This window comes from Arachis ipaensis, chromosome B07 (assembly GCF_000816755.2).
Source record: "Arachis ipaensis cultivar K30076 chromosome B07, Araip1.1, whole genome shotgun sequence".
Classification (NCBI taxonomy): domain Eukaryota; kingdom Viridiplantae; phylum Streptophyta; class Magnoliopsida; order Fabales; family Fabaceae; genus Arachis; species Arachis ipaensis.
In genome coordinates, this window is record NC_029791.2 from 101,063,226 (window position 1) to 101,078,375 (window position 15,150).

The 15,150-nt window shown below is 34.2% G+C and overlaps 3 protein-coding genes across 4 annotated transcripts; 2 read left to right on the top strand and 1 right to left on the bottom strand.

The window, feature by feature from the left end:
- Positions 2,002-2,902, top strand: LOC107607512 (protein FAR1-RELATED SEQUENCE 5-like). The gene is made up of 2 exons (XM_016309461.1): positions 2,002-2,367; positions 2,420-2,902. Exons 1-2 carry the CDS (start codon positions 2,002-2,004, stop codon positions 2,900-2,902), a joined length of 849 nt encoding a protein of 282 aa, XP_016164947.1.
- Positions 9,282-11,185, top strand: LOC107609898 (FAM206 family protein). The gene is made up of 6 exons (XM_016311956.2): positions 9,282-9,864; positions 10,019-10,067; positions 10,147-10,273; positions 10,462-10,532; positions 10,627-10,699; positions 10,930-11,185. The coding sequence occupies exons 1-6, from the start codon at positions 9,672-9,674 to the stop codon at positions 11,041-11,043; spliced, it is 627 nt and encodes a 208-aa protein (XP_016167442.1). The 5' UTR covers positions 9,282-9,671; the 3' UTR covers positions 11,044-11,185.
- On the bottom strand, positions 11,271-13,308 carry LOC107608304 (UPF0496 protein At1g20180-like). Of its 2 annotated transcripts, none has more exons than XM_016310135.2 (2): positions 13,003-13,308; positions 11,271-12,872 (listed from the first exon to the last, which is right to left on the bottom strand). In XM_016310135.2, the coding sequence occupies exons 1-2, from the start codon at positions 13,052-13,054 to the stop codon at positions 11,692-11,694; spliced, it is 1,233 nt and encodes a 410-aa protein (XP_016165621.1). In that variant the 5' UTR covers positions 13,055-13,308; the 3' UTR covers positions 11,271-11,691. The 2 variants fall into 2 exon arrangements, with proteins under 2 accessions (XP_016165621.1, XP_016165620.1); XM_016310134.2 differs by having other exon boundaries at positions 11,271-12,875.

A 15,150-nucleotide genomic window follows, 5' to 3' on the forward strand; every position in this document is an offset into this window, starting at 1 on the left:
CATATAGATAGGTTGCATTGCATGAGTCTTATTTTCCCCCCTTGATTCTTTTGGTCTCCTTGAGCTTAGCATGAAGACATGCTAATGTTTAAGTGTGGGGAGATTTGATGCACCACTATTTTATGATATATTTTGGACTGAATTGAGTGGGTTTGTGCCAATTAATCTCACACTTATTCATTGAAATTGCATGTTTTTCATTTCCTTCCTAATTTTGTGTTATGATTGAAAACTTGCTTCCTAGGCCTTTAAATTATCAATTTTTAATTCTCCTTTATTACCATTCGATGCTGTGTTTGTGAGGTGTTTTCAGGTTTACAGGGTATGAATGGCTTAAAGGATGAAGAGGAGGCATGTCAAAGTGGAATGAACACAAGAAACTAAGGAGCTGAGCAGCGAGGATCGACGCGCACGCATGACTGACGCGTGCGCGTGAATTGGCGCATCTAACAGTGATGTGTACGTGAGAGCAACGCATAAGCGTGACAAGCGCAGAAGTCCAGCGACGCGTATGCGTGACAGAGCGTCACGTGCTGCACCTATCAGAACTCGCTGGGGGCGATTTTTGGGCTGATTTGGACCCAGTTTTTAGCCCAAAAACATAGATTAGAGGCAGGGGGCAAGCTGAGACTGAAGATACTTTCATTTTCACTTTAGTTTTAGTTTTTAGTTTAGATTTCTAGAGAGAGAAAACACTTCTTCCCCTAGGGTTCTTAGTGTTCTTAGTTTTGCTTTGGATTGGATATTGAGAGAGCTACTACTACCTTCGATTGAAGTCGTCATCTCTATAGTTTGCTTTTCTAATAACTCAATTACTCTTTTCTATTTAGTTGCCCTTCGTTCATATTTGGATATTGTTGTTTTTGAACTCTATTAATGCAATGAATTTTTTTTATATTTAATTCTATTACTTGTTTAATTTATTTTAATTAATTATCAGTGCCAAATTGATTTTATTAATTTATTTTAATTACCATATCTCCTATCTACTCCTTTTACATGTCTGTGAAAATGGCATTCATGTTAATGGAGTAGATCTCCCAACTTGGCTCAGGAGTTGATTAATTGGAAACCCTTGAGTTGTAATACTCAAGTATAATATGTAATTGAGAATTACTGGCTAACTCAATTTTCACTGACTTTAGTCCTTCCCTAGGAAGTGACTAGGACTTGTGAATCAGAGTTAGTGCTACCCACTTAACCTTCCTTTGTAACTGCAAGAGGATAACTAAGTGGAAGCAATAAACCTTTACTATTGCACTTGGAGAAAGACAACAAGGATAGAAATTCCAATAATCTCTCCTAACCAAGATCTCTTATTTCAAATACATAACATCTCTTGCTATTGTTCGCTGCTTTAATTTCTCGCTATTTATTTTTCCGTTCTCCACCTCAAAAATTACTCAAAAAATTCCTAACCAATAAATTGCACCTTGTGTCAAATCTTTGGGAAACGACCTGGAAATTCTACTCCCAGTTAATTAATTTTAATTGTGACACAAATTAAATTGATAGTGGAAATTTCGTCGGTTAAGACTGTACTGACAACGCTGTTTTTATTAGAAATTCTTAACTGGCATTTTTTCACCCATCAAGCAATTTATGTTGTTCATGTGAATTATCCTTAAATAGATATTAAAAACTGTTAAGACCTGAGACATGAAACTAAAGCACAAGCTATGGCACTTATATATCACATCATAATCATTTTACGCTACCAACAATCGGAAAAATGCTTAGTTTAGATATTATTGCAGTGAAATTAGATACCAGTTTTATTCGGTTTAAACCGAGTTGAACCATAAAAATTAGTTTTTAACAAACTGGTTTTATTCAAAAAGTGTAGTTTTAGTTTATTGATTTTAATTAAAAATCCTGGTTTATTTAAAGTAGTTTTTGTTCAGTTTTAAGCTTAGTTTTGTTAAACTGGTTTTCTTGAACACCCGTAGCCCCGATAATAAATAATGGATTTCATTAATTATACAAGAAGCATTATATGACATGGAAATTGAAGCGAAAGAATACTTTGGTGACCATGAAAGCAAGGATGATGGGCGTAAAGATGGGTTCGAATCGGATGAAGGAGGGGGGCCAGATGATGTCCTTCGAATGGAATTTAACACTCCAGATGAAGCCAAGTCCTTTTATAATAAATATAGCCGATTAAAGGGATTTGCTACGAGACAAGGGAGGAAGTTAACAAATAGTGCAGGGGATATTGTACGATACACATTTGTGTGCACTAGGCAAGGGTATCGGGAGAAGAAATGGCTAGAGATGGCTAATCAAAAAAGGGAGCACAAGATTGTGACTCGTTGTGGTTGCCTTGCCGAGATGAGGATAAAGAAAAGATGGGAGTGGCAAATGGTACATGTCTCGGTTTGTGGATGAGCATAATCATGAACTCACATCTGGCAAGTTCATCGATTACTTGAGGTCGCACAGGCGGATATCTGATGTAGAGATTGTACAAATGACTAGCATGAGGGAGGTTGGTATCAACATTCCTAAAATATATGAATTCTTCGCGGCACAGATTGGGGGTTTTAACTTTGTGACATTCACAAAGCAAGACATGTATAATGAGGTGAGGCGACAAAGAGGAATGCAAAAAGGAGATGTAAGCGCTGTAATTCGATACTTGGAAGGTGTATCCCGTGTAGACAACAGAATGTTTTGGAGGTACAAGGTTGTGTCTGAAAACAATCTTTGTGACTTGTTTTGGAGCGACGGGCGTAGTCAGTTTGACTATGCAATATTCGGAGATGTTCTTGCCTTCGATGCTACTTACGGCCGAAACAAGTACAATTTGCCTGTTGTTGTGTTCTCAGGAGTTAACCACCACAACCAAACATGTGTCTTTGGATGTGCAATGATCTCGTGCAAAACACAAGAGTCCTAAATTTGGGTTCTGCAACAGTCTTTGGAATGCATGAAAGGAAATGCCCTTAAGGCATTCATCACAGATGGAGATACCTCAATGCGAAATGCTATACGTCATGTATTCCCCGAAACCCATCACAGGCTATGTGCTTGGCATTTGCTTCGTAATGCGATCTCCAATATATGTGACACACGATTCACCAAGCTATTTAGACACTGCATGCTTGCGGACATGGAGGTTGAGAAGTTCAAGGCGTAATGGGAGGCGATGCTGGATGAGTGTGGGGTTTGAGAAGTCGAATGGGTGAAGGATTTCTACCGCAAAAAAACCGCATGGGCGACAACATACATCAGAGGCCGATTTTTTGCTGGCATAAGGACAACGTCCCGTTGTGAATCTCTACATGCCAAGTTGGGTAGGTTTGTGGAGAGTAGATATGTGGTCCTTGAATTTGTCACGAACTTTCAAAGATGCGTTAATTTTTTGCGAGAAAATGAGAACGTGCTTGAATTTCGTTCATGGTATAGGACTCTAGTCTTGCAAACTGAGTTTGTTGAGCTTGGGAAGGATGGGCGGACAAAGTACACGTGGGAGATGTTTTGGAGATTTGTGAAGCTCTTAAAAGGTGCGTTCGAATTCACATATGTGGATGCAATAAAAATGTTGACGGCGAAGTTTATTCTGACTCGATAGCGGTAAGCATGTGTGCCTAATGTTTGACGTACACAGCAGAATTATGGTTGAACAAGTGATGGAACTTTCTGTGGAGGTTCGTGATAATGGTGGTGGTGGTGCCGATGGCTCAAATCAGCTTGCACGATGACCGTTGCACTATGTTAGTCCAGTCCAGGACATGGACATTGAGAATGAGGAATTCAATGAAGAGTACGTTGCCGACAGTCATGAAAGTGGTTCTTTTGACGATGACGACGACGATGAGTTCATACATGAGATTCCTGTTGGTGGATCAGTTAGATACCTTTTGCCTGTTCCGCATCTAATTCCAGAGTTATTAGTTGTACCCAACCAGTACCATACATTGGATTTGGATGCGATGCACTAGAAAACTCCGTTTTCGAATATGGGGGCCGACGATAGCATCCAAGAGTGCAAGTGTGTGACTAACCTACCTGGGTAATAGCAAGCAAGACCTCTGTTTAAAATAAAAACTTTTATAAAGATTCGATTCCAAACTAAATTTTTTAGTATGTCCAAATATATTCTAACAAATTTAAAATACAACTTAAATAAACATCACAACATAATAAATAAGTTATAAAACCAATACTTAAAAATCCTCTCTGAATTTAAAGAAAATATTAACTAACAAAAATATTTAATTAACTAATCAAATCAAAGTAATTACTTATCTAACTTTCACTATAAGTAAATTATATACCTAACTCATGTTACTAACTTGCCAACTAACCTAAAATGTGTTACCTCAATATCATCCAGTCTACTCATGTGTTAAAACACTAACTTTATAAAAGTTCTCAAAATAAAATCGCATACACTTATTAATTTGAACAATAAAGATAATATTAATCTCAAAGTTGATAGCTCCCGCAATGTGCCAACTAGCGTTGAGGTAGTTGATGTTAGGGTCTCGTGCGTCCGTGCGTGCCATAAGGTCTAGGAAACTAATAAATATCAAGAAAACGGTGCAAGAAAGAGAGAAAATAAAGGGTCAGGGGCTCTGTGAATGACTTCCATTTATAGATGCTCTTTAGACTTATCTCGTTTATCACGTTTCTAAACATGATACGTTCCCACGTATTCCTGCCTTATTTCGTTTACAGACATTTGATAAAAATTCATAAATATCCTCAAATTAACATTGATTTTATAAATTACTTGAATTATATAGTTTAATTTTCTATATTATTTCAAAAATTCACTCAAAGTGGAAGATACAAACACCATTCAATCAAGTTACTTTGAGTTGGTCGAGTAATTAGTTTATTTGTCTTCTTAAATAAATGTCAAAAATTTAAATTTCACCTTGTTTATGCACCAACTCATTAATTAGCAACATACTTTTGAATAAAACTTAAATTTAAGACAAATTAACCTTGACCTGCCAAACCAAAAAATATCGTAAAAAAAAATATTTAACCATGTTATACTTTTAATAGCAGGTTTGCTTTCTTGCTTCAATAATCACTACATTCATTGAAAATCACCTCATTTATGAGAAACAATATTTTATCTTAATATTGAATAATTGATTGAATTGGGTAATTTTTTTGAATACTACATAATTAAGTTTTAGATTATTTTACATGTAAATTAAAAATATTACTATGTTGTTGTTATATCTGTTTATTGAAGTCATCTATTCTATTATATAAAAATCGAGTTTTTACACTTAATGATAAAGCTGACGTGGCATGCTTCTGAGAGTATTTTTTAATTTATTTTTTTAACTCATTAAATATAATTCATTACGATGGCTTAATTATATCAACTAATTGATTTGATTAGATATTTAAGTATCACACAATTTAATATTATGTATATCAATTAATTAAATATAATTGTTAGAGTATAATTAGGATCAATTAGATCGATTAGAATTATTCAACATATCTAAATATTTATTATAGAATATTACATCTTTATTATTTCGATTCTCTTATCACCTATAAATACATTTCTATATTGTATCATTCTACACAACTTGAATACTCACAAACATTTTTTCTATTGCTCCCTCTTCCCTTTCTAATATGGTATCAGAGCCATTGTATCCTCCTTGAGGAGGATAAGTTGATTTTCTTCTGGTAAAATCACTATACTTTTCATACTTTTCTTCCGTGCCATTTTTTTCCTTCTCTTTTGTCAATTCTTTGATGCTTTTCTGACCTCACCAATTAGCTCATCCACTACTTATTCTCATGGAGAAACCATATATTTTTCGTCACCTTTCGGTAGTTTGTCATCTCTTCACACTTTGTCATTTTTCAACAGTTTTACAGGAGTTTGCCATCTTTTCAGTAGTTTTCCGGCAGTTGGCCACTGTTACGGCAGTTTCGTCTGCATTCTCTTCCGGTAGTTCTGTCTGCGTTCCCTTCTGACAGTTTCGTCTGCACTTCCTTCCGGTATCTCCGTCTGCATTTCCTTGTGGCAGTTCCGTCTGCGCTTCCTTGTGGCAATTCTGTCTGCGCTTCCTTCCGGTAGTTCTGTCTACGCTTTCTTCCGACAGTTCTGTCTGCGCTTTCTTCAGGCAGTTTCATCTACACCTGTTCTATCATTTTATGCATTTTTTATTTAATTGTTTCAAATAAGTTTCAAACTCAAGTTGTCACTTGAGTTTGAGGAAGGATGTTAGAGTATAATTAAGATCAGTTAGATCAATTAGCATTATTTAACATATCTGAATATTTATTATAGGATATTACGTCTTTATTATTTCGATTCTGTTAGCACCTATAAACATGAAAGAATAAAATTGTAAAAATAATCTTTTTATTACTTTGGATATTTTAACTCTTTTTTGTTTCCTTTACATGTAATTTTATTTTGCGTTAACTTTGTTTATTTAATGATAAAATATACTCATGTTAATTCTATCATATAATAGTTTGTTTTTCTCCTGTGTATTTTGATTTGTATAGTTACTATTGCTCTTCCTGTTTTTGTTTTCTTGAATTGTTCTTTATTTTTTATGACTAGATAATTTAAATAAAAAGTAAAGAAAGAAAGAAAAAAAACGATGGCCAAAGGTGGAGGCTAGAAGTCTAAAGCAGTAACATCATTCCTCAACATTATTATTATTAGTACGAACTTTATTATTTCTTTTCTAACATTCTTTAATATGAGCTTCATTTCTTTTTCTTTATTATTATTATTAATACTTTTATTATTTTCTTCTCTAATTATAAATCTCCTTATAATAATTTTTTGATAGAATATTTTTTTGGTCTAATAGATTTTTTTTCCTAATTTTTGTCAAAAATTATCAATTATAAAATACAGAAGACTTAACCAAAAAATTTAAAAAATATTGATTAATCACAAAATAAAAAATATGAATTGTGCTTTAATTATGTTGTAAAATACAAATTGGGGCTATTTAAAATTAGTTTTTTACCATTAATATTAACTTAAATTATAATAAGGTAAAAAGTAAAAATTGTATATAATAATTTAATTTAATTATTTATACTACCAAAATTATTCTTTATTATATCCCATTTATTTTTATCGTGGAAGCGTCCCTTCATTCGAGAGCATGATTGATATCAAAGAGCTTGGCTCTTGTGGCTCTTTAATCTTCATCAACCAAAACCTTCTGTATTCCTGACAGGGCTGAATCACAACTCTACTACGGGAAAAGAGCTACAGAGACGAGTTTGATGTGTTGGACACCAAAATTCTGAAGTCATTATTTATATTTGAGTGTGACACTCATTAAATTCTAAAACTCAAATAAAATAATATCTATTGTTTTAATCTCATTTATCCAAATCAAAAGTAATAATGACTTATTTAATTCAACAGTTATGACGATAAATGAGATCATCGTTATATAAGTCATTTAATGTGAAATTACTTAATTTGCAATTATAAATAATATATGTATTACCCATGAATATATTAAGAAATAATAATTTCCTAACAATCTTCCACTTGGGCTATATATATATATATATATTTTTTTTTTTTTTGAGATAATCACGTCTTATAAATTTTATGTGCACATCTGAATATTATTTACCTGATTACTTTAATAATATGGTCTGTCTCATATATTAGTTACGAAATTACCGTAATTTTTATCACATTAGTATTGCAACGAAACCACGATGATCGCCATACTAAAATACTAAACCACATAAATCAAATTTGGATGAGAAAATTTAGAAATTACATGCAAAAATGATCTCATGCATGCCTGGTCCAACTTGAATAAAAAATTATTTTATTCGGTAACAGACTCAGATGAAACTGCAACGGCAACGCCCAGACTCATAGCGACAGCGACTAAGTGATGAGTCTGTGAAAGAAGAAGAGAAGAACTTAACAGACTCAACGACGGTAACAGAATAAGAGAGAGAGAGAGAGAGAGAGAGAGAGAGAGAGAGGGGGCTATGGGCTCAACGACGGTAACAGAATAAGTAGCGATGGTGACATGAGTTGTGAAGGAAGATGGGAACTGTAAACGGGTAGGCGGCAATGGGCTCAGCAACAACGAGAGCTGTGAGGTTTTTTGTGAAGAAGACGAGAAGAATACTCTGGGTAAAGGTGACTGTGTTTCTCTTGCATAGCTATTGAGTATGGACTAAAGATGTGAATCACTGAATCTATGATGTGAGACAAATTCTAATTCCTAAAAAGTGTTTATATGTATATATCTAAGGCGGGTACACCATAAACCCGACCATGCCATGTCATAAGCAAAATTCGTCCCGACTAGGGTTAAGTTATTATCCTCCCCAGTCGGGTATGGACAGGTCGGGTACCCGCGTATTTGGGTACTCCTGCTAAGTTTAACCATGTATTGATGCTCTATTTATTAAGGGTTTACCGTTAGCTAACGGATTGTTACACACAAAATAAAATTCTAACTCCTAATAGTTGTTTAAACAGACGAATGAGATGATCACTAAACAAACTCAAATTGATTAAAATTTTTAATATTTTAATATTAAAAATTCTGAGAGTTTAAATGAGCTACCTTTCATTTTTTAATAGTATTTTTGAAAATAGTATTTTGTCAAAACTGAGAAATTTAAAGGAAAATAATATTTTTTTTTTGTTTTTTGATAGGACAAAAATTAATTTGTTGTAGATCGTAATTCGATTTAAGAATTTATTGATAGCCAATAATTACTATATGCTCAATGCGAAATTTAAACTCCTAACACTTACTTATACAGACTAATTAGCTAACCACGACTAACCTAATTTGGTTAAAGGAAAATAAATTTATTAGTTAATTGTTAACCTTATTTTTTGTTCAGGAGTTAATTGTTAACTTGAAAGAAAAAAAAAGTTGTTTGCAGTTTTTTTTTTTTTTTTTTTTCTCTCTCACGGTCTCCCTCAACCCAGTAGGTCAAGGACTAATCCGTCGCGGTACTGAGCTCCATTTAAGGGTTTGCCGCTGGCCAATGAGTTGCTGCATGCACAAGGCGGGATTTGAACCCCCGACACTTGCTTAAGCGGACTAATGAGCTAACCACTAGACCAACCCAACTTGGTTGCAGTTTCTTTTTTTAACATAAGCCCCTTCCCCTTTTCTTTTCCACTAATTTTTGGTCAGAAGAGCTCTCTATTTTTGGTTTACAAGAGGCGCCAAAGGCCCAATCAGAAGAACTCTGTGTTTTTATACATTTTCATTGATTATATTTTTTCTGGAACAGGTTCAATGAAGAAGTCTGTAGGTCTAGTCCATTAACTAGTGACAATGAGACAACAAATGAACAAATGAAAAAGAAGAAAGGGTTAGTATCAAACTTGGATTGGTCAGTGTGAGAATTGGAATTCCGTTGTTGTACGCAACAACTTAACCGAATAAAAAGAAAAGAAGGGAGGGTTGAAAATTGGGATTCGCATGTTGTTCCTGCGATTTGAAGTACTTCTACAGTTCTACTTTCTAACTAACTGGTCTGTCTGGTTGGTTACGGGTTACCTCAACTGACCTCACCTGAAACCTTAACGTGGTGGTGGGCTGGTGGCAACTGCCTCTGGCTCTTTCCCAGTTCGTAAAGTGCTGCTTCACTCTCCTCATTTTCCTTTTTTTTTTTTTCATTTAAATTTATATACACACATAATAATTAATATGTCCAACCACGTCATCGAAGAATCGAACTCTTCAGCAACCAAAGAACTCGAACAAAAACAAGAGAAGGAGAAGGAAGAAGAGGAAGATGAAGATGACGAGTTACGAAAGCTCCTACTCCCCGATGTCTGTAATCTTCCTTCAGTTCCTCCTTCCGCCGTTGAATCCAACTTCGCCATTTACTTCGCTCTAGGTACTCTTTTTTTGTACGCTCAAATTGAAACTTTTTTTTCCTTGACATAAACCCTAAACCTCTGTTCCATATTGATGTTAATGACAATTAATGAATGAATGAATTAATTAGTATTGTAAATCTAACTGCATTGCTCTGTTGTTTCGATATTCAGATTTTATGAAGCCAGGGCACGATCAGTACGTTTACCGGCACGCCAATGGGTATAATATGATATAATTGTTAGCCACTTAATGTTTCTTCCTTCACGTTGCTAATGGTTTATTTGATTTTATTTTAAAGCTTGTGTGTGATTGGTTTGGCTCCTTCCCACGTTTCTTTCAAGGATGAAGGTGGAATCACAGCCATAGATTTCAATGTGGGAAAGTCTGATCGCAGTGGGGTCAAGGTCACTGGAAAGCGTAAGAAGGTATGTTTAAACTTGTCATCTATGACGAACATATGCCAAGCTTATTCTGATAAATGTAAATTCATATCTGTTTATTACTAATAAATCATATCTGTTTGTTGACAATGTACTAATAAATCAATGAGGTTGCATCATAAATCATATTACTGCTTTCTATATTATTAAGATATGGTTTATTATTTATGTAGAATGCTCAACATTTTGAGTCCAACACGGCTTTGTGCAAAGTTTCTACCAAAAATGATTCCTATATAGTGAGGTAAGTTCCCTAGCATGTATGATACAACCTTTATTTATGTCTATGGGTTACCTCTGAATTCTTTGATAACCTGAATTGTGGGGATTTGCCGTAGGTGCTGTGTCAAAGGCTCCCTTTTGGAAGTGAACCAACAACTGATCAAGCAACCAGAACTACTCAATGCTTCGGTAACAATACTAAATTCTTATCCTGTTTTTCATTAGATCATTGCTGTGATAATGCAGATAAACTTTTACTAGTCCATTTGTCTTTGAGAACAATTGGTACTGCTGCTGAGTATTTGCAAGTCTGTGAATATAAGTTAAAGCACATACTCCAATTTTCTCTTACTTGTCTTCACCTGAATACCATGTGTTGGTACCATGAATTATTCAATTTCATGTTATCAATACTGCAGGCAGACAGGGAAGGATACATTGCTATTATAATGCCAAAACCTGCTGATTGGCTTAAGATCAAGGCCTCCCTTGTTAGCGTTGAGGAATACAAGAAATTGAGGGAAGTCAGTTGAATTAGAACCATGCATTCATTTATGATGACACGTTGAAGGAGACTGTGAAAACGCATGCTACCATATTTCATTACTTAATCCATGGTTCCCCATATGATGCTTCAAGTTCTGTGATCTCAGAAAGCTACAAATTTGAAGAAATCAAAAAACATTTAGGTGCTTATTGTGGGAAACCTCTTTACAAGACTGTGGCACAGTCATTGGGGCTCGACCGTGTTAGTTTCGGCACCAATGAATAGATTGATTTTGATGCTACTGTAAGACCGTTCTTTAGAGTTTCCATTTTGGTTTTGGTTAGTTTTATGCTTTGTGAACCTTCTTTACCCCGCAAATGAGGATATCAGGATTCGGAATAAAAATTCAAAGCCGAACACATAATTAAATAAAAAGCTGTGCAATAAAAAATCAGTATTACTTGATCTGAAATTTTATCAGTATGAATATATTTGGTTCGCGGTAAAAATGGCATACAAATCATATTAGTTTTTGTAACATTTCATATTGATTTCATTTGTGAAAAATTCCATCTATTTTTACAATTGACCAAATATATATGTGTCATAATATATATGCTCTACTAAAGGCAAGTCAAAGAATTACAAAAAATTATTTGAAAATTGAAACTAGTTGAAACTCAAAACCACAATCTCAGTTAAGGGGATGAAGAGCCAGGCCACTTGTGAGACTTTCCTGTTTCAAAGGAGTGTGTGACGACACAGAAATTTGTTCTTGTTCCTCCATCACAATTTCTTGCATAACAAGTTTTCTAGATCTGTTTATGGTGAGGAAGCACAGGTAGGTATGTTCTTCAAGCTCTTCCAACTGATCCAAAAAGTTGGACTCATAGTCGTGAAACTCCCTCACAACCTGTTTGAGTATTTCAAACTTGCCATTTCCGCTCTTCAAACATATATCAGCAACCTGTCTTCGGTGTTCTACCTCATTGTGTAACCTATTAACCATACGGCTCATAGTATCCAAATCGTTAATTAATATATAAACCCCTCTTGCAGCAACATCAAGTTGCTCACAAAGCCTCTTATTATCATTAGAAGAAGGGGTTCTGCTGAAGTTGAACCTCTTCCTCATCAACCCAAATGAGCCACCTATTATACACGGTGCAGCCACAAAGCCAACAATGCTATGGAATGCAAACACTATTAAAGCAACAACAAGAGCACTATACGAAGCAATAATAGCAATTCCTCCAACTTTCTTACAAACTCTCTTTATTGTTAACATTCTTCGAACTTTCCCTCTCTTTGACTTTAGCCTATGCAGGAGTACCATGTACTTGTCGTGAATTTCACGGAACATCGTGGGACTAATAATGGACAAAGGGTTCTTTTGCAATGCAAATGAAGCAAGATCTCCACAAATAGCTTTGCGGGGTTGGTCATCCTCATCTATGCCATCAAGAACACTTTTACTTAGCTTGATGATCCTTGTAACCTTTGCATAGGCAATTCGAGTTTCATGGATACCTTGGAGGATTGTGTCGCAACATTGAGATGCTTCTAAGCTGGCTTTGAAGTATTCAAGCACAAGATGGTGCACCTCTGACCTCTCCACCATGTTTGCTATAACTTCTTGCCGCGGTTCAAGTAAATACTCTGTGAGATGCATGAAGAAAGGAAGCGGAGAAGACGTGGAAGATGATGATGATGATGATGAAGAGAGGCCTGTGGTGCTTCTTATCTTTCTGAGCTGCCCTTGGAATTTTTTGCATATTTCGACGTAGGACTTTGTTCTGAATGCTTTCAGGTATTCTTCATTCAAGTTCGGCTTCCTATAAGATTTATCTTCATCTTGGGTTTTCGGTGATCTACCTGCTGGATTTTTAGTAAATTAATTAATGAACAATTTCACTAATGTTTAACCCAAAAAGTTAATGATCATGTATATATATAGTAAATGAGGCAAGGATAAAATTAAAGAGCTGCAGAAATAAAAACTCACCCGCTGCTCTTTGCAAGGAAGAAAGCAATCTTCTTCTTGTTGGTGTCATCATCTCTCGAACAAAGCATATATAAGAGGTCAGAGATATTACTTTTTTGATGATGTTGATGAATGATGATATTAATTATTCTTTTGCTTCCTAAATAATGCTATATTGTACGGTATATATAATCCGATGGTATTATGGGGAACGATCTGGATTCTAGCGAAAAGAGAGAAAGAGAGTCAGAGAGAGGTGTCTTGGGAAAAAATCTACAACAAGAGAAGTAACCCGTTGGCAATCGGAAATGCCGCAAATACTAAATTCAATTACGTATATATGTTATATATGTTGTGATTATTATTATTATTATTATTACCATTACCAATGGCTTTAATCACACGTTAGCTTAGCTCACACGCTCTGTTCTCCTACGTGGAAGCTGAAGAGATCCGATCCTTCTCCATCTCATAAGCTCATCAATCTATCCGTTTACATTCTATTTGATTGATTCACAACGTAACATAAGTCAACTGACACTTTAATTCCCATGGTGTTCATTGTTAAAGCCAAATAAAACATACATTTTCATTTTTTATGAAGAAAATAATAGTATCCAGTGGATATTGATATATCTTCATGTAAAAATAATAAATATAAATTAAAAAATATTATTTGTACAATAAAATTCAATCTTTGATCAATTTTTAATATTATTTAATTATTTTTAATTAAAATATATTCTTATTTTTTAGATATACATTTATAATTAAAATTAATTTAAATTTTAAAAACTAAAATTTTTTTAACTTTCTACCTACTTTACAGTTATTTATTGTTTCTTTCTTTTACATTCCTTTTCTCTTTAACACGATTTTCTTCTATCTTGCTCTCTTATACAAAACCGCTTCTTTTACTATTCTTACTTATGTTATATTACGTAGTAGTTGTAAAGGCTAGGTTCATTGGTTCAAATGAATGAGTTTTAGATGTGTGCATGAACCAATTTAAAAAATAGGATATTATTTTGGATGTGTTGCAAGTCAATCTAATTAGCATTTGAAAAAAATGTTAACCAAGTGTAATTTATGCACAATGAATGAACAATTAACAAGTTGGACACACTGTACAAACAAGCAAAAACACTTATTAGTAGTCGTAGTAATAACTCCACCTTAAGAAGTTGAGGACGATGCTTCAAATTTATTCTTATTACAGATCCCAAAATTTATAATATTACATATACAAAATTATACCTTTACACAATTCAAATCACAAGCTTGCACACCAAATAACAAATAATCAACAAAAATCACCAATAAAAACAAATTAATCCTCAACACAAGTATGAGATTAGAACAATCAGAAAACAATAAAACTCACATAATATTTTCTTACAGATAACTAAAACTCACGTAAACACATTCAAAACTCAGTGAAAAATGTAAACACTTCTAAAATATAGAAATTGCACATACAAAAATAATTTAACATTGCAATATATATGAGAATCTCTTCAAGCCATTTTAATCGATTTTTAATTACAAAAAAGAATGTTATACAAAATACTAAGAAAAATAATGGTGTCAGAGAATGCACAAAAACAAACTCTATGAACAGAGACCCATCCAAACCTTAAGTATGTTTTCGGTGCGGACCAATGACGACGAGGAGGAAGAAGACGGCGACGAAGATGAGTGCGAAGGAAGAAGAAGGCGGCGTTGTGGATGAGCGCCGACGAGGAGGAAGGTAGCGCGGATGAACGGCGGCAAAGGATGACGAACCACGGACAGCGTGCGTATCTGGGTTTATGATGTGCGATGAATGTGACGGATTTGGATCCTCTAAAGTTTGTATTTCACTTTAGAGAGTAAAGTGTGATCTTCTACCCTTGAATAGTTTCTCTTTCATATTTATTCTTGGTCCCACCTATGAAATAAATGATGAGAGATCACACTTTACTCTTTAAGGTGAAATTCAAACTTTAGAGGATCCAAATCTAAATGTGACTGCTCTACTTCCTTCAGGATTTTGTATGGTATTAGTTAATAATTAGATGGTTTAAGATTTATTTTAGAATTTTAAAATCGAAAATTTGAATTTGAATTTATTTATTTTTTGGATGTGTATTTAAATTGTAATATATTAATAATTAAATTATAATAAAA

Bases quoted from the DNA above. Each gene is read 5' to 3' on its own strand.
- LOC107607512 (XM_016309461.1), top strand. From the start codon at position 2,002: ATGGAAATTGAAGCGAAAGAATACTTTGGTGACCATGAAAGCAAGGAT. The intron at 2,368-2,419 runs GTACATGTCTCG...ACATCTGGCAAG, and splicing joins AAAGATGGGAGTGGCAAATG to TTCATCGATTACTTGAGGTC.
- LOC107609898 (XM_016311956.2), top strand. From the start codon at position 9,672: ATGTCCAACCACGTCATCGAAGAATCGAACTCTTCAGCAACCAAAGAA. The intron at 10,533-10,626 runs GTAAGTTCCCTA...GATTTGCCGTAG, and splicing joins AATGATTCCTATATAGTGAG to GTGCTGTGTCAAAGGCTCCC. The intron at 10,700-10,929 runs GTAACAATACTA...TCAATACTGCAG, and splicing joins CAGAACTACTCAATGCTTCG to GCAGACAGGGAAGGATACAT.
- LOC107608304 (XM_016310134.2), bottom strand. From the start codon at position 13,054: ATGATGACACCAACAAGAAGAAGATTGCTTTCTTCCTTGCAAAGAGCA. The intron at 12,876-13,002 runs GTGAGTTTTTAT...CTAAAAATCCAG, and splicing joins TTCCTTGCAAAGAGCAGCGG to CAGGTAGATCACCGAAAACC.